General features: G+C 36.9%; 1 protein-coding gene across 3 annotated transcripts in view; it reads left to right on the forward strand.

Moving 5' to 3' along the window:
- ppp1r9a (protein phosphatase 1, regulatory subunit 9A) overlaps positions 1-19,454 on the forward strand; it is a 132,191-nt gene that overhangs the window by 90,215 nt on the left and 22,522 nt on the right. For all 3 annotated transcript variants that reach the window (XM_061982518.2, XM_061982517.2, XM_061982519.2), the window contains exons 9-10: positions 7,726-7,955; positions 16,701-16,797. In XM_061982518.2, the coding sequence (XP_061838502.2) occupies positions 7,726-7,955; positions 16,701-16,797 (327 nt within the window). The remainder of the gene's footprint in view (positions 1-7,725; positions 7,956-16,700; positions 16,798-19,454) is intronic.

Genomic DNA, 19,454 nt, shown 5'->3' on the forward strand with positions numbered 1-19,454 from the left:
GGGAGAGTCCCTATGACCTCAGAGGTTGAGCTGTCTTTCAGAAAGCAAACATAAGAACGAGCCTACAAAGTAGATGTGTTTCTGTCAACAGCTTGGATGATTCCTTAAAATGTTCCAGTTCCATTCACACATTTAAAAAACACTTTAAGACCAATGTCTTGGAAAAATATATCACTCTTGATTCAACACAGTACCGGTAGTTAATACTATGATCGATGTTAATTACTAACTAAATGTGGGATGTAAATAATAATGGAAGTATAATTGTTTGTACGGTATACAGTATATAATTGGTACAAAGGTTTAACTAACACGTATACAAGGATATTTCACATGTCTTTACCGTATATAATTGAACAGTGTTTATGTTGTGTATGAGGTGTATTTATAATATGTTGCGCAAAGTTAATTTCATATTTTTAGGAAGCTCATCTTGTATTTGACATTGTTTATAGAAGGGGTGCTCATTACGTCGATCGTGAGCTACCGGTCGATCGCGGAGAAAGTGTGTCAGTCGATCACCAGCCAGGCATTAAAAAAATAGTCCTAAAAATGAGCGATCATAAATCTTCACTATGACGTCTCTTTCGTCACTTGATTGACATTCACGGCACACGAGGGTCTTCTGAGATGACGCTGGCTGCTGCCAGCTCATTAAAATTACCGACAGGAAGGCGAGAAACACTTTATTTCAACAGACTCTGGCGCCGTACCTGTCGTCAAAACTCCAAAGACCGACTGCACAGTTGCACAATAAAAGCTCTGCTTCATCCTGCCTGCGCTACCAAAATAAGAGTCTCAGAAAGCTGGCGTGCACAAGCTAGCAAGCTACGGAGTTTGCCGACAATGTATTTCTTGTAAAGTGTATACAAAGGAGTACGGAAGCTGGATAAATAAGATGCCAAAAACCAACCACTTTCATGTGGTATTGGACAGAAAGGAGGACTTTTTTTCTCCCCCATTCGAAAATGCGGACGTTATCAGCACTACTCTCTGATTCCAATCACTGCAAGTCATCAGAATCAGGTAATACACCAACTTATATTCTTGTCTTCATGAAAGAAAGGAATCTATATGTGTTAAACATGCTTGTATTATCTTTAAACACTTTTAACTTATTAACAATATTAACTATATGTGTTAAACATGCTTGTATTATCATTAAACACCTTTAACTTGTTAACAATATTAACTATATGTGTTAAACATGCTCGTATTATCTTTAAACACCTTTAACTTGTTAACAATATTAATTATATGTGTTAAACATGCTTGTATTATCTTTAAACACCTTTAACTTATTACCAATATTAACTATAAGTGTTAAACATGCTTGTTTTATCTTTAAACACCTTTAACTTGTTAACAATATTAACTATATGTGTTAAACATTCTTGTATTATCATTAAACACCTTTAATTTATTAACAATATTAACTAAATGTGTTAAACATGCCTGCATTATCATTAAACATCTTTAACTTGTTAACAATATTAACTATATGTGTTAAACATGCTTGCATTATCTTTAAACACCTTTAACTTATTAACAATATTAACTATATGTGTTAAACATGCTTGTATTATCATTAAACACCTTTAACTTGTTAACAATATTAGATATATGTATTAAACATACTTGTATTTTCATTAAACATCTTTAATTTATTAACAATATTAACTATATGTGTTAAACATGCTTGTATTATCATTAAACACCTCTAACTTGTTAACAAAAACATATGTTTCATAAATAAGTAAATATAAATTATATATATGAATGAGGTAGATCCCCACGACTTGATCAATTGAAAAGTAGCTCGCCTGCAGAAAAAGTGTGAGCACCCCTGGTTTATAGGGTTAGGCGCAATAAGTGTTCAACTTCAGCCTAAACCCTTTCGGTCTGCAACATTTTCAATTTATGAATGTACAACTGTTTGTTTATGTAAAACTGTTTGTTTATTTTGTTGGCCATTTTTCTGGTGACGAAACAATATTATTTTAGTCAAAGACAAACCGATTAACAAGACAAGTCTACTGTGCTATTTTTCTGTGAAATAAACGAATGATTTAAATATTTTGCTCACGACTTGATGATAGGGAAAAACATTTTTCTTCCTGAAGATAGACCATTTGAGAAGCACTGCACCATCCATAGGCTGTATCTATCAACTCACACAAGCTTAATCAAAATCATCATTGATGCAGAGGTCCTGAGCAGAACCAGCGGACCATAACCAACATTATGTTTCATGCTCACTGGAAATTCCCCCGACAGCTCATACAACAAATTAATACGGTTGTCATGATACAAGGAATAACGTTAGCTAACTTAGCATTAACTTAGCATTAACTTAAGACAAGACTTATGTTACCTAGCTAGCTAGGACTTCGCTTACCTCTCTCATTCCTCGCTGCTTTATCCCTGCTGCGGGCGAATAACTTTCTGATATCCATGTAGGAATTACAGTTCAAGTCAAATCAAAATCAAAATAATATAATTAACAAGTTGTTGTGGGCTAAAGTTATCTACCTCACGCAGTGATTCTCATCGTCTCTCTCTCTCTCGCTCTCTCGACTTCAGTTGACATGGAAGTAGTATCAGCTGAAGTCGCTACATGTGAATAAATTACCATATTAATTAGCCATGTGCGCATTGTTTATGTGGAGTGAATACAGTAGCAATCAATTACCATACTAACAAGTACGACTGCGCTGTAGTCTATGCTATGTAGACTTAAAACTCTGAAGTGATTTTTTTTTATTGGTGAAATTTTTACTGGGGAACTGCAGATCAATACTGGGACACGTGCCCCAGTGAAATCTGTCTGGCGACGCGGCTGTTGTCCACTATGAAAAACCGTTACATTGATAATCAGTACTGTAGTATGGTTATTGTACACAATGAAAAACATTTACAAAGATAATCAGTACTGTAGTATAGTTATTGTACACAATGAAAAACATTTACTAAAGATAATCAGTACTGTAGTATGGTTATTGTACACTATGAAAAACATTTACAAAGGTAATCAGTACTGTAGTATAGTTATTGTACACTATAAAAAAACCTTTACAAAGATAATCAGTACTGTAGTATAGTTATTGTACACTATGAAAAACCTTTACAAAGATAATCAGTACTGTAGTATGGTTAATATACACTATGAATAACCTTTACAAAGATAATCAGTATTGTAGTATGGTTATTGTACACTATGAAAAACCGTTACATAGATAATCAGTACTGTAGTATGGTTATTGCACACAATGAAAAACCTTTACAAAGATAATCAGTACTGTAGTATAGTTATTGTACACTATAAACAAATCTTTACAAAGATAATCAGTACTGTAGTATAGTTATTGTATACTATGAAAAAACTTTACAAAGATAATCAGTACTGTAGTATAGTTATTGTACACTATAAAAAAAAACCTTTACAAAGATAATCAGTACTGTAGTACAGTTATTGTACACTATGAAAAACCTTTACAAAGATAATCGGTACTGTAGTATGGTTAATATACACTATGAATAACCTTTACAAAGATAATCAGTATTGTAGTATTGTTATTGTACACTATGAAAAACCTTTGCAAAGACAATCAGTACTGTAGTATAGTTATTGTACATAGGGCTGGGCGATATGGCCTTTTTTTAATATCTCAATATTTTTAGGCCATGTCACGTTACACGATGTTTTGCCTTAGCCTTGAATGAACACTTGATGCATATAATCACACCAGTATGATGATTGTATGTGTCTACATTAAAACATTGTTGTTCATACTCTTACATACTGTGTTGAAGTATGGGGGAATACTTACCACAACACAATTCATCCTCTGATCATATTACAGTAAAGAGCAGTGCGGATCATTCACGTTGGTTATTTAGAACATACTCATAATCTGTTTATGCAATCAAAGTTGCTCAAATTTGATGACCTTGTTAAATATAATACATTAATAATCTTATATAAAGCATTTAACAAATTATTGCCGCCTAATCTACAACGTTTTTTTACAAGACGAGTGCAGGCTCATAACTTGAGAGGCTTTGGATATTTCTTATTGCCGAGAGCTCAAACCACTCGTAAACGTTTTTGTGTGTCTGTATGCGGAGTAAAACTATGGAACAAACTGGACTTACAACACAAGCAATGCCAAACTTTTAATCGATTTAAACTATTATACAAACATGGGGTCTGGTTCAAATATAGAGATGAGGGTCTTTAATTTTACCTGCTGCTATACTCTGTCTCAAAGTGTTAACATGTGCTCAATGATTCCTTACTATGTTGTCTATTACCATTATTGCTATGTTATCTATTACCATTGTTGGTATATTCATTATTCTACATTGTTGATACAAATTATTGTTACAGTGTAATAACTATTGTTACCTTTGGTAATGCCACTATGATACAACATCTGTAATATAATCCTTGAACAAAGTAAGAGTAAAACTCATGTGAATAATCACTGAATATAAAACTGGGGGTGGGATTAAATAAATTATCTTCTTCCCACTCCCTTTCAGGCAATACTGGATAATTATGCATTATACATTACCTTTTGCACTATATTAATTTATATTATAATGTGTTGTCAACTTTGTACTTTATGTAATTGCCTGAAATAAATAAATAAATGAAAAAAATAAAAATACTGCATTAATACATGTTCATTTTAAACTTTCATGCAGAGAGGGAAATCACAACTAAGTCAATTGACCAAAATTGTATTTATTAAACAGTTATTAAGCAGTGGTACAAACTTTCATTTCATTTCAAAACAGAAAGTGCAAGATTGTCAGAGACATTTTAAAACAAGCTATGAGTGCACTTTTGTGCATGATGTCACTAAGATGACTTATCAAAACAACACTAAATTAAAATGCACTTTTTGTACAGAACGCCACTACAATAGTTTAAAACAAATAAAGTGCACTTTTGTGCATGATGTCACACAAGATATTTCAATAACTGTCAAATAAAAATGAGCTGCATAATAGGAAATCAAATAGTGTATGTCCTTCGCTATGTGGTAGGTTCCTGCGGACGTTATCTCCTTCTGTTGTTGACTATTTTTTTCATACGGCGTTGATCTGGAAATGGTTGCCTCGGCATTTTGTTGGTGTGGCACCGAACGGAGATGTTGACATACGGAGTTTCAAACACTCTTCATTTTCTAGCGGGTAACTTTTCAAATGAAGCTACATGTTAGCAGTAATGCTACTTTTTCTAACAACGCTTTAGCCCCACACTTGACTAATTACGGTTGTCTGTTCGACATATTCCCGCTTGAAGCCAAACCACCGCCAGACGATGGACCCCGTGCTGTTTTTCTTGGGAATTAATGCTTCCTTCATTTGTTACCAGATTCGCACCTTCTTTCTCTCGTATTACCACTCGCACCACAGCTAACGTTACCCATGCCGCTACCTCTCTGCTCCGCGAGGGCGTATGCGTATGTGACGTATGTAAGAAGGTGCGCTTGTTTTACGTCTCTGTGAGAAGGAGAGACAACAAAGAGTGAGAAACGCCTGTAGTGTAATGCCCGCAGCTAAAAGCAACTGTGTGAGAACGTATACTCGAATATCACGATATAGTCATTTTCTATATTGCACAGAGACAAACCCGCGGTATATCGATATATCGCCCAGCCCTAATTGTACACTATAAAAAACCTTTACAAAAATATTCACTACTGTAGTATAGTTATTGTACACTATGAAAAAGATAATCAGTCTGTAACACCGCAGTAAAATTAAACAAAACTGAAGTCATCGTCATGGACCCACGAGCTGTGCAAGCTCGCTCTCCAATCAGCTCAACATACACTATAACTCCACAGTGATGTTTTGGTGAATTTACGAAACAACACAAAAATAATGCCATTGTAAGTTAATAATACTACCATAGACACTTGTAAACATGTTAGCATATTTGCTAATGCTAACGATGCTAGCTTTACTATATTGTGCTAGCACGTGCAAATATGCATGATAACACTCCTACAGACATCACACATGGGACGGTTTAGTAGGTATGAATTGTTTTAGTTGTATTGTAACATTTGCAAACGTTGCTAGCAGTGATGAAGAATCCATACGAGTGGACGATTAGAAGATCGAACAACATTCTACTTCCGGTTGAAAGCTCAGTTGAAACAGAAGAGCAATGCAGCACCGGCAGTGAGCAAATTCATCCAAAAGATGGCGCCAAAGCACACACACATCCTCAGTTTTTTTAAAGAATTTAAATTTTTTGCCGCCAGCAAGAAAGAAAAAAATCCATGAATTAGCCGCTCTGTCTTATAAGCCACGAGTGTAGGAAAAAAGTAACGGCTTAAAGTCCAGAATTTATGGTAGTTCTATTCAGTTCCACCTTGTTCCATTCTTCAGTGTTGGTTCATTGTCTTTTGTATGCCAAAGATCTGTTGCTTGCCAAGTTCCTGTTGGACCTGTCTTACTTTTCTTCTGCCTGGTTCCTATCTAAACAACCTTCTGCCTGCATGATGCTTGCCTTCTCTGCATCCTGAGATCACACCAAAAGCTGAATTTCTTATACGTTTTTAAACAAACTTGATATTAATTTGATGCCTGTTTTGTACTAAACCAAATTAGTGGGAAATTAATTTTTCCATAATTAATTTTCAAAATAACACATTCAACATAATAAAATGACACATTTGCATATTTTCCTAAAACATCACTTTGATCCGAGTGTGTTGGCTTATAAGCCCAGCACTAACCGCATGCCACTGGGAACAATACAAATATTTGTGGAAATTTGCTATTACATTCTTACCAGTAACAAAGTAGGAAGAGGCTACGAATACATTTGCGGTAAAATTTCATATGAAGCGCCCTGTCATTCATTCATTGACATTTCATATGCGCTTATTCCAGCGAATCGCGAGCCGTACGCACAGCGTATAGTGTACAATAACTATACTACAGTACTGATTGTCTTTGTAAAGGTTTTTCATAGTGTACAATAACCATACTACAGTAGTGATTATCTTTGTAAAGGTTATTCATATATACATATATACATTATATATACACTTACGCACAGCGTGTGATCTACATATATACAAATACACATATATATATACATATACACATATATATATACATATACAAACATATATACCTACTTATATATACATATACACACACATTTATATGTATATATGTATATATATATATGTATATATATGTATATATATATATATATACATACATACTAAAAACACACATATATATATACACATATATATACATATATATATATACATACACACATATATATATACACATATATAGACATACATACACATATATATATATATATATATATATATATATATATATATATATATATATATATATATATATATATATATATTAGGGCTGCAACTAACGATTAATTTGATAATCGATTAATCTGTCGATTATTACTTAAATTAATCGATTAATAATCGGATAAAAGAGGCAAACTACATTTCTATCCTTTCCAGTATTTTATTGAAAAAAAAAAAAAACCCAGCATACTGGCACCATACTTATTTTTATTTATTGTTTCTTAGCTGTTTGTACATGTTGCAGTTTATAAATAAAGGTTGATAATTAAAAAAAAATATATATATATATATATATATGTAATTAAATAAAATGTGTTTTAATTATATTGCCCCCAATCCCTTCTTCCAGCTGGCCTCTGTGGAGAGAGAGAAGCAGCGCTGGGAGAAGGAGAAGAGCCAGCTGAAGGCCAGCATCGAGGAGAACAAGGAAAGGATGCTGAAGCTAGAGAGCTACTGGATTGAGGCGCAGACCCTCTGCCACACGGTCAACGAACACCTGAAGGAGGCTCAGGCACAGTACCAGACTTTAGAGAAGAAGTACAACAAGGCCAAGAAACTCATCAAAGACTTCCAGCAGAAGTGAGTGACACTTAGGACCTGATTGACTAAAGGTGGGCGTGTACTAAAACACGTGCACACTTGATAGCAAACAAAGCCGATCTACTAAACTTGTGAGCAGACGATTGTGTCTGTAAAGTGAGCAGAATAAGGCGTGCAATCCATTTTGCATGAATGTGCAAAATACATGTGATCATTAAAACGGCCACAATACTGGGAGAGAAAATGCAAATATAATTAGCACACACAATGTGATTTATCAACACTCATCAGCGTTTTTGCGAACACTATTTAGTGTTTAGTTGGCACGTGTGATAAGGGCGTGCAAAGTAACAGTTGCACACACGGCTGCAGACACACCACAATCCACCACAATTTTGGACGCTCACAAATAAAAATATTAGACATATCGTCTATTCAGCAACATCATTTTATAGCTGCTCAAGGATTTAAGGGAGTGATTCAAATGATTTCAATTGATGCATTTTGGTGTCTGCTGGCATTTTCTTGATGGCGTTTGTTTTTTTATTTAGGAAATATATGCTTAGATAGGCTCCAGCACCTCCCGCGACCCCATAAGGGACAAGCGGTAGAAAATGGATGGATTGATGGATTACTATAATTTATCTCCTACATAAAAATATGTCTTTCACTGTGCATTTTCTTGCGTTTGAGTCGTACTATATGCAGGAATGCGCTGGTGATGTGATCCACAGCCTCGCGCACAGAATTAAGTGTCAGTGTGCGTATGTTGTGTTGTGTTACAGATTATAGATGTGTGCTGCTGGCTCAACACATGGCACACAGGTAGGAGCATGATAACATAAATGTGAAGAAAATAATCGTCTCCGTGGTAGAAGCCTCGTATGCACGCAAAATCCTCATGTAAATAAGGCGGTCTGTTCCACTTTTCAATTGCACACGCAGTCTTAGTAGATCACTCCCACTCATAGTACACCCTGGACTTGTTCCGATACCAATATCAAAATAAATTTTGATATTTTTAGATATTTTTCTAAATAAATGGGACCACAAAATGTTAACTATTTTGATACATTAAACATACATTTCTTATTGCAATCAAAAAACAATTTGGTTATTAAATAAGATAGTGAACATACAACTTGTCTTTTAGTTGTAAGTAAGCAAACGGGTTACAAAGGCTTCTCATTTGTCTGCTGACGTATGCACTAACATATTGCGTCATTTGTAATTCTATTAGTTTGTCAAACGTATGAGGGACAAGCGGTAGAAAATGGATTATTAATCTACTTCTTCATTTACTGTTAATATCTGCTTATTTTCTGTTTTAACATGTTCTATCTACATTTCTGTTCAAATGTAATCATCACTTAGTCTTCTGTTACGATACCAAGTAGTTACAGGATCGTTTATTGGTCATTATTAAAGTCCCCATGTGTCCAGAGACGTATTTCCTGAGTTTATTAACATAAAAAAAATTTAAAAAGGAAAAAAGGGTTATGTGATGATAAAAAAAATAAATGTAATCGTAGTATTGAGTAGATACAGCTCTTGTACTTGGATATTTGTATATATCCACTCTTTTATTTACATTGAGGAGCTCTAGCTTGCTGTTAGCTGTGAGCTACGGTGTGTAGTGAAGTATGTTTAGCTATTCCTCGTCCTGCAGGGACGATACTTGTAAGAAACATATTTGCTGCAATGAAGGCGGGGGATTAATGATTTAGAAGTACAAACCCCGTTTCCATATGAGTTGGGAAATTTTGTTAGATGTAAATATACATGGAATACAATGATTTGCAAATCCTTTTCAACCCATATTCAATTGAATGCATACAAAGACAAGATATTTGATGTTCAAACTCATAAACTCTATTTTTTTTTTGCAAATAGAATTTCATGGCTGCAACACGTGCCAAAGTAGTTGGGAAAGGGCATGTTCACCACTGTGTTACATCACCTTTTCTTTTAACAACACTCAATAAACGATTGGGAACTGAGGAAACTAATTGTTGAAGCTTTGAAAGTGGAATTCTTTCCCATTCTTGTTTTATGTAGAGCTTCAGTCGTTCAACAGTCCAGGGTCTCCGCTGTCGAATTTAACACTTCATAATGCGCCACACATTTTCGATGGGAGACAGGTCTGGACTGCAGGCGGGCCACGAAAGTGCCCGCACTCTTTTTTTTATGAAGCCACGCTGTTGTAACACGTGCTGAATGTGGCTTGGCATTGTCTTGCTGAAATAAGCAGGGGCGTCCATGAAAAAGACGGCGCTTAGATGGCAGCATATGTTGTTCCAAAACCTGTATGTACCTTTCAGCATTAATGGTGCCTTCACAGATGTGTAAGTTACCCATGCCTTGGGCACTAATGCACACCCATACCATCACAGATGCTGGCTTTTGAACTTTGCGTCGATAACAGTCTGGATGGTTCGCTTCCCCTTTGGTCCGGATGACACAATGTCGAATATTTCCAAAAACAATTTGAAATGTGGACTCGTCAGACCACAGAACACTTTTCCACTTTGTATGAGTCCATGTTAGATGATCTCGGGCCCAGAGAAGCCGGCGGCGTTTCTGGATGTTGTTGATAAATTGCTTTCGCTTTGCATAATAGAGCTTTAACTTGCACTTACAGATATAGCGACAAACTGTATTTAGTGACAGTGGTTTTCTGAAGTGTTCCTGAGCCCATGTGGTGATATCCTTTAGAGATTGATGTCGGTTTTTGATAGAGTGCCGTCTGAGGGATCGAAGGTCACGGTCATTCAATGTTGGTTTCCGGCCATGCCGCTTACGTGGAGTGATTTCTCCAGATTCTCCGAACCTTTTGATGATATTATGGACCGTAGATGTTGAAATCCCTAAATTTCTTGCAATTGCACTTTGAGAAACGTTGTTCTTAAAGGGGAACATTATCACCAGACCTATGTAAGCGTCAATATATACTTTGATGTTGCAGGAAAAAGACCATATATTTTTTTAACCGATTTCCGAACTCTAAATGGGTGAATTTTGGCGAATTAAACGCCTTTCTATTATTCGCTCTCGGAGCGATGACGTCACGTTGTGACGTCACATCGGGAAGCAATCCGCCATTTTCTCAAACACATTACAAACACCGAGTCAAATCAGCTCTGTTATTTTCCGTTTTTTCGACTGTTTTCCATACCTTGGAGACATCATGCCTCGTCGGTGTGTTGTCGGAGGGTGTAACAACACGAACAGGGACGGATTCAAGTTGCACCAGTGGCCCAAAGATGCGAAAGTGGCAAGAAATTGGACGTTTGTTCCGCACACTTTACCGACGAAAGCTATGCTACGACAGAGATGGCAAGAATGTGTGGATATCCTGCGACACTCAAAACATTTCCAACTGGACTGGACAGATCAGCTTTCAGGAAAAGAGAGCGGATGAGGGAATGTCTACAGAATATATTAATTGAGGAAAACTGGGCTGTCTGCACTCTCAAAGTGCATGTTGTTGCCAAATGTATTTCATAGGCTGTAAACCTAGTTCATAGTTGTTAGTTTCCTTTAATGCCAAACAAACACATACCAATCGTTGGTTAGAAGGCGATCGCCGAATTCGTCCTCGCTTTCTCCCATGTCGCTGGCTGTCGTGTCGTTTTCGTCGGTTTCGCTTGCATACGGTTCAAACCGATATGGCTCAATAGCTTCAGTTTCTTCTTCAATTTCGTTTTCTCTACCTGCCTCCACACTACAACCATCTGTTTCAATACGTGCGTAATCTGTTGAATCGTTTAAGCCGCTGAAATCCGAGTCTGAATCCGAGCTAATGTCGCTATACCTTGCTGTTCTATCCGCCATGTTTGTTTGTATTGGCATCACTGTGTGACGTCACAGGAAAATGGACGGGTGTATATAACGATGGTTAAAATCAGGCACTTTGAAGCTTTTTTTAGGGATATTGCGTGATGGGTAAAATTTTGAAAAAAACTTCGAAAAATAAAATAAGCCACTGGGAACTGATTTTTAATGGTTTTAACCCTTCTGAAATTGTGATAATGTTCCCCTTTAAACTGTTTGACTATTTGCTCACGCAGTTGTGGACAAAGGGGTGTACCCAACCCCATCCTTTCTTGTGAAAGACTGAGCATTTTTTGGGAAGCTGTTTTTGTACCCAATCATGGCACCCACCTGTTTCCAATTAGCCTGCACACCTGTGGGATGTTCCAAATAAGTGTTTGATGAGCATTCTCAACTTTATCAGTATTTATTGCCACCTTTTCCAACTTCTTTGTCATGTGTTGCTGGCATCAAATTCTAAAGTTAATGATTATTTGCAAAAAAAACAATGTTTATCAGTTTGAACATCAAATATGTTGTCTTTGTAGCATATTCAACTGAATATGGGTTGAAAATGATTTGCAAATAATTGTATTCTGTTTATATTTACATCTAACACAATTTCCCAACTCATATGGAAACAGGGTTTGTAGCTAAAACACCACGAAGAGACATTAGCCGCTAGCTAGCTATGTTTTAAAGCACGGTGTTTAGAGCAGCACTTCAGTGTTTATTAGCGCTTGGTATTTGGGACTTAGTAAATAAGGCCTTAAGCAATGACGCAGGAGATGATATTTAAAATAATATAATAGTCTGAATATATATTTAAGAAGCTATAAACACTAGATTAGAAAGTCTTGACATATATACATGCATTCCAACACGTTTCTTCCCTTCCGGTCAATCACACATACCAGTGAGTTGGAGACTCCCGCAAAATAGAGACCCACACGAAAAGTGTCTCACGGGTTCTGCGAGTGAGTAAACAACGGAGGGGGAGTTATGATGCTAATTGTAAGATAAACAATAAAACTGTCAAAGCAGCAACTGTTAAGCAGATGAAAAATATATATTTGTTCATATTTAAAAAAAACTTGATTAAAAATGGATTAAACATTTTTTTTTTCCAAAAACATTTTTATATTTAAAAACTAAAGGACAAATAAAAAACTAAACTAAGGGAAAAATTGTACGTGAATTTGAATTATTTTTAAATCAATTACAGTACTATTGAAATTAGAATAACCTGTTATTTTTGTAGAACAAATGTTAGTATTATTCTTATTTTTTCTTTTTGCGCTGGAATATTTTATTGTACTTATGCTATCATGACCAGTGTATTTGTCACCTGTGTTATTGTTCATGTAAGAAGAGAATTGACAGGCCAATATTAGCTGCTCCTTCCCATTAATCTTAAAGAAAGTCTGATCTAAAACCATTTCAGATCAATTAGGTCATTTTTTTAGGCTTGACTATTAGCATCATATGCTAGTTGAGCCATTATTTTCAACTCCTACACTTGAGCTATTTGTACATTTCTAAACGAGTGCCTCCACCCTGACACTTATAATGTGGTGGAATGAATCAGTGCGCACACAATGTGAATCTTCTCTACAACCCCGACTGTCAGGCAGTGTTAGAGTTTTATTTTACAGGGCAAGATCTTAGCCCATCACGGCACAAAGAGCTGACTTTCCACTTCTATGTGGCACAACTTGTCTTTTAGTGAGCCCCGACACAATGTCCACTGCTCTGCTCCAGTCTGACTGCTTGTAATTGGCTGGGAAGCTGCAGGCCAAAGTGAGGCTAACAAGCAGACAGATCTGTAAAAAAGACATGTCTAAGAGGAGACATTGAGTGTGGACAACTGCAGTGTTCACTGTTCACTGCTGTTCACCAACTGCAGTTGGTGAACAGAAAAGACTATAGCAGTGGTTCTTAACCTTGTTGGAGGTACCGAACCCCACCAGTTTCATATGCGCATTCACCGAACCCTTCTTTAGTGAAAAATCGAATGTTTTTTATTTCAAATTCAAGACAAAGTTATATGTTTTTTTACTGGTGCACAAAATGAACCGTGCATGAACATCCCCTTTTTCAAAGAACAAAACCAACACAGAGCATGAACTCACAACAAATTACACACCTGCAAATCAGTGTGACTTCTGTGGTTGCCGTATACATAATACGCCGATAGGGAAAAGTTTTTATTTACACGATGAGTCGGGTGTGTCTTGACCTCCGTGGCGGAGGCTCCGCCGAACCCCTGAGGCCAACTCACCAAATCCCTAGGGTTCGATCGAACCCAGGTTAAGAACCACTGGACTATAGTTTTATCCATTTGTTATAAAAAAATAAATAGGATTTCCATGACTTCCTCTTAAAGGGGTCATGTATGATGTACAGACTTCCTTGTGGTCTACATAACATGTCATGGTGGTCCAAATGTTGCATAGATTATGTTTTACAGACCATCTTCAAGACGCTTTCTGTCTCTTCAGCCCTTATCGACAGGCCAAGACCGCTTCTACTGCGTCTTGTCCCTGTCATCTTTGTTGCAGTTTTCCATAAGGATAAAAGTTACAACGACTTTGCATTGGACATGGCAACATCGGAGGATGCACATGCATGTACGAGCAAGCTCCAGACTGACAGAGAACAATAAGGAACTTATTGACTACAACTTTGGTCTACAATTGAATAGAAATGGCGGACTCAAGCAAAGCACTGTGGGTAAATGTCTACCATCTATGGAGACATCCGCTGACGTCACAATTGGGAAAAACGTCACAAATTGGGCAAATTCCAAACAGATCGTTTGAAGGAAGGCAAGATTGTTCTATAAATATCGCCGCCATGCCTCCATGCTTTGATTTCACATTTTCGGCACTGATGGGGATCCCAGATACACAGAACCGGTACTAATAAGTAACAAAAGATGGTATTACATAATAGGTACCCTTTAAGGGGTTGTACAGGAGGAAGGGAAAATACTGTAGATTCTATTTTGGTACGGTTTAGGACCGTGTGTCCAAAGTGCGGCCGCAGCTACTTTTTAATTGGCCCTTGATATATTTATTAAATGAAATTCATTATTAATGAGGTATATTACATTTAACACAAACTATTTACTATGTCATCGACAACAATAGCTAAGCTAATATGTATTTTTGTTTGAGGTGCATTAAATTGCTTATAGCATCCTTAATGTATCAAAGTTGCCCCTGCATTGTTTTATTTTTCACTATGCAGTTTTGGGCACCCCGTTTAGAATAATGTTGGATTGCTTTTGCCCAAATGTGTTTACCCTTTATGCAGCAATTCATTTGGTTAATATTCCTTTTTTTCTTTCCTTATGTGTAATATTTTGTCAGGATCAGAGTCAATTAACAACTAAAGTGTTGGTCTCTCTAGTTCTGTAGCAATACACTATTTTTATTTCCAGTGCTGGGAAAAAAAATCGATTCACATCCGAATCTCAAGTTTTATTATTCAGATTTTTAATGGCAATTTTGAAGAATCGATTACCTTTGTATTTTTTTTTTTTTTTAAGAATCAATTTTTGGATATACTTTTTTTTTAGGCCATCTCCACGCTGACTCACTGCATGTACAAGTCACACATCAGCTGCCAAGAGGAGTGTTCGTAACCGTTAAACCGTTTTGTAATTTTTTAATTTAAATTTGTGTACAAAATAATATATTGCATGAATCGGTTTGAATCGTGTTGAATTTGAATCAAATTGTCACCCCGAGAATCGGAATCAAATTGTATCAGGCTAGTAACACAAACATGTTATATAACTAAACATTCACTTGATTTAATAATATTGTGTTTATCATCATTGTATTCCTTGGCTGGTTTATAGAGTACAAACGAAACAATATATACGCAAAAATGATACAGTATACAATGTACATGCAAATGTACGGTATTAACACAAATGAGATATTTTACTCTGATTATGGTAAGGCATGATTAAATTGTGTTGTATTCTAAATATTTCAACAGATTTTATCATATTTTTCCAGTATTACGATTTTTTTTAGCTGCTGTACATCGTACATACAGTGTGCGTATACAAAATTCCGTATATTGGAATGTCTATCTGTGTTGGCCCTGCGATGAGGTGGCGACTTGTCCAGGGTGTGGAGCCTATCTCAGCTACAATCGGGCGGAAGGCGGGGTACACCCTGGACAAGTCGCCACCTCATCGCAGGGCCAACACTGATAGACAGACAACATTCACACTCACATTCACACACTAGGGCCATTTAGTGTTGCCAATCAACCTATCCCCAGGTGCATGTCTTTGGAGGTGGGAGGAAGCCGGAGTACCCGGAGGGAACCCACGCAGTCACAGGGAGAACATGCAAACTCCACACAAAAAGATCCGGAGCCTGGGATTGAACCCCAGACTACTCAGCAACTTCATATTGTGAGGCAGACGCACTAACCCCTCTGCCACCGTGCTGCCCTGGAATATTACATAAAAATACAAATTCTGCAAAGAAAGAAATTAATAAATAATATCACTATAATGTAATTGAATCGCATTCTATTATTTTCATTATCATAAAACGTGTTAGCTAGTACTACACAAAAAGTGCAGACAAATTATATACAAAGTGTACATATGATGCAACATTATAAAAAGTTGTGTTCCATTTGAATACATTTCCATTAATATTCATATAAAATCTATTGGCAGATGAGCGCTGGAAGAAATGAGGCAGTTCTGTTCTTCGTGGTTCATTTTAACACCCACATTAGCAACCAAATGTAGCTTCTTGCCAAATAAAGGGGTATTATGGTGAGATGTGTTTTCTGTCATTCTCAGTCATTCATGCATGATATGAATTCTGCCGTACGCTGAGGTTAACATGCACAGTAGGCCTCCGGATAGGTAGGTCTGCTCACTCATTTTAGTTCATCTAGTCCTGATCAACACTGTTTGACCAACTTGTCCAGGGAGGTGGAGTTTGTCCAGAAGGAGGACGCAGAGAGGAAGCGACTGGAGGAAGCGGAAAGAGCTCACCTGGCTGAGATCCAGGGACTGCAAGTCAGGGTAAAGCTTGTATATTTTATCTGTTTATGTAAAGGAAACTACATGTCCCAGAAGATAGAATAGAATACAATATATCTCTATTGTCATTGTACATTGTACAACGAAATTGTACATTGTACAACGAAATTGTACATTGTACAACGAAATTGTACAAAACAGTACAAAACTAATTTAGTGCAATTTCATAACACAAAAAACATAAGAACATAGATAAATAAGATAAAAATACATAAAATACATAAAAAGCTCACATGCACAGTCATTATTGTCTTGTGTTCAGCGACACTATTGCTCTCGGGTAAAAAGTGTTCTTAAGTCTGTTTGTCCGGCGTTTTATAGTCCTGTATCTCCTGCTCGAGGGCAGCAGTTCAAAAAGTTTATGTCCAGGGTGAGATGGGTCCCTTATGATGCTTTGGGCCTTTTTGAGGCACAGTTTATCTAGGGAGGGGAGAGAGCAGCCAGTGATCTTCATGGCAGTTTTTATGATGTTGTGAAGCTAAGCTCAATCCGCATCCTGCTAGAATCTGTCACCCCAGCTCATACTGAGAGCAGATGCCATGTTGTCAAACGTCAAGTTGACCTCTTTTTTTGTCTTTTTGCTTTCCTCACAATCTAACATGACATATCTGTTATTGTCTGCTCAGCTTTATTGCCAGTGAGGCCCAAATGTGTTGGATCATTATTATTCTGTTCAGCACAGGCACAGGCTGCAACTGCACTGGATTCAAAAAGGCACAGGCAAGAGTAAAGGCGAAACAAATTGTGTAATAAATATGAACGCTCTGTTTACAGTTAAGTACCTTTGACTAACACGCATGATCTTGACCTACGTCTTAATTCTTCATCTTACAAAGACAATTTGGACCCACTGCAAGCTTCTTTGGATAGGAATCGTACCTTTCACGTTTGAATCAGTACGGTGCCCATTCCCGGTCACTGGGAATCGATGTTTCCATTTGCATAGACTTTGTAATACACAGTCACACCATCTTCAAGCAGCTTTCTGACCGTCTCTTCCATTTTGGGGACGCTCCCAAATTGGGACTGCGTCTTCACCCCGTCAGCCATGTTGTAGTTTTTAGCGCTCCCATATGTACTGTATCATCCGGACTATAAGGCGCACTTAAAATCCTTTTTTTTCCTCAAAACTCGACATTAGCCCGGTGCGGCTAATGTAAGGAATACGTTTGGTTGAGCTTACCGACCGCAAGCTATTTTATTTGGTACATAGTGTAATGATAAGTGTGAACATTGAATGAGTCAAACATAAGAGATAAGTGTAGGCTGTACTATTATGGCAATATGACTCAAGTAAACAACACCAACCTTTTATATGTTCCATTGAAAATATAGACAATTACACACGGCGCTCAAAAATCTATCAAAATGTTTTAGTACGACTTTGGTAAGATATGAAGCCGCTTGATGTGCTTCAACATACGAGTATTATAATGGTGTGTGTATAAGGTAAAATATTATCTGCCGTTTTGTTTCGCAATATTATACAAAAGCATTTTTTCTTGCCTTCTGATACCTGTTGATCTGTATTTTGGATCTGCATAAATCCTGAAAAATTGTACGTGTCCGCCTTTGTAGTCCGTGCCGACAACATAGTCGATAAGCTTTTTCTTTTACTCTATCTTCTTGTAATGGGACATTTATCCTCGGCTGTTGCATTTCTAATATAAAGTAGCGTAAAGTTCGCCATGAAAGCGCTAAAACATACCGGTGTAGTGAGTTTACATTATTCACCCAAGGAACTTTAGTCATTAGAGAGTTCCGATCAGACGGTTTTTCACGGGACACATTTCCGGTGTTGTTGTTTCCGGATGAAGAGATGCTGCTCCATTATTGATTTAAGAAAAGTTTGAATGTCATTAAAACAGTTAGCTCCATCTTTTCACACTTCATCCACACCCGTCCTTGCGCGCTACACCGGTACATCAAAGATGGCGGGGAGAAGACGCTGCCGAAGGTGAGCCACGTAAATAAAACCCCCACGAAACGGCGCATCTGGAAGCGACTGTCAGAAAGCGGCTTGAAGATGATCCGTAAAACAGAATCTATACAACTTTTTGACCAAATAAACACCATTACATGTTATGTAGACCACAAGGAAGTGTTTTCAATTTAGAAAAAAATTATAATAATATGACTCCTTTAATGTGCCCTGTAATCAGGTTTGCCTAATATATGAAAAAAGATAAAAAATAGACCATTCATCGGCAGTGCGCCTTATAATCCGGTGCGCCCTATAGTCCAGAAAGTACGGTAGTCTACTGACAGATAGAAGTTACAACTATACGCTACTTAGTATTAGAAAGGATGCATGTGCATGTACGAGCCAGTCTGCCCCACAACAAGAGGATAGAGAAAAAGAAGGAACTTATTGACTACAACTATGAATAGACTCGCGCAAAGCTCTTTGGGTAAACCTCTACCGTATATGTACAGTAGCTGTTCGCTGATGTAACTACGGCAAACTACGTTAATAAAGTCTCAAATAAAATGGTTTGTCTGGGGCAAGTTTGGAAGAAGGCAAGATTGTTTCATAAATATCTCTGCCATGCCTCAATGCTTTTATTTCACATTTTTGGGACTACACAAAAACGGGTAACAGGTAAGAACAATTGGTTTTGCGTAATAGGGCCCCTTGA

The sequence above is a fragment of the Nerophis lumbriciformis genome, linkage group LG21 (genome assembly GCF_033978685.3).
Source record: "Nerophis lumbriciformis linkage group LG21, RoL_Nlum_v2.1, whole genome shotgun sequence".
NCBI classification, from domain to species: domain Eukaryota; kingdom Metazoa; phylum Chordata; class Actinopteri; order Syngnathiformes; family Syngnathidae; genus Nerophis; species Nerophis lumbriciformis.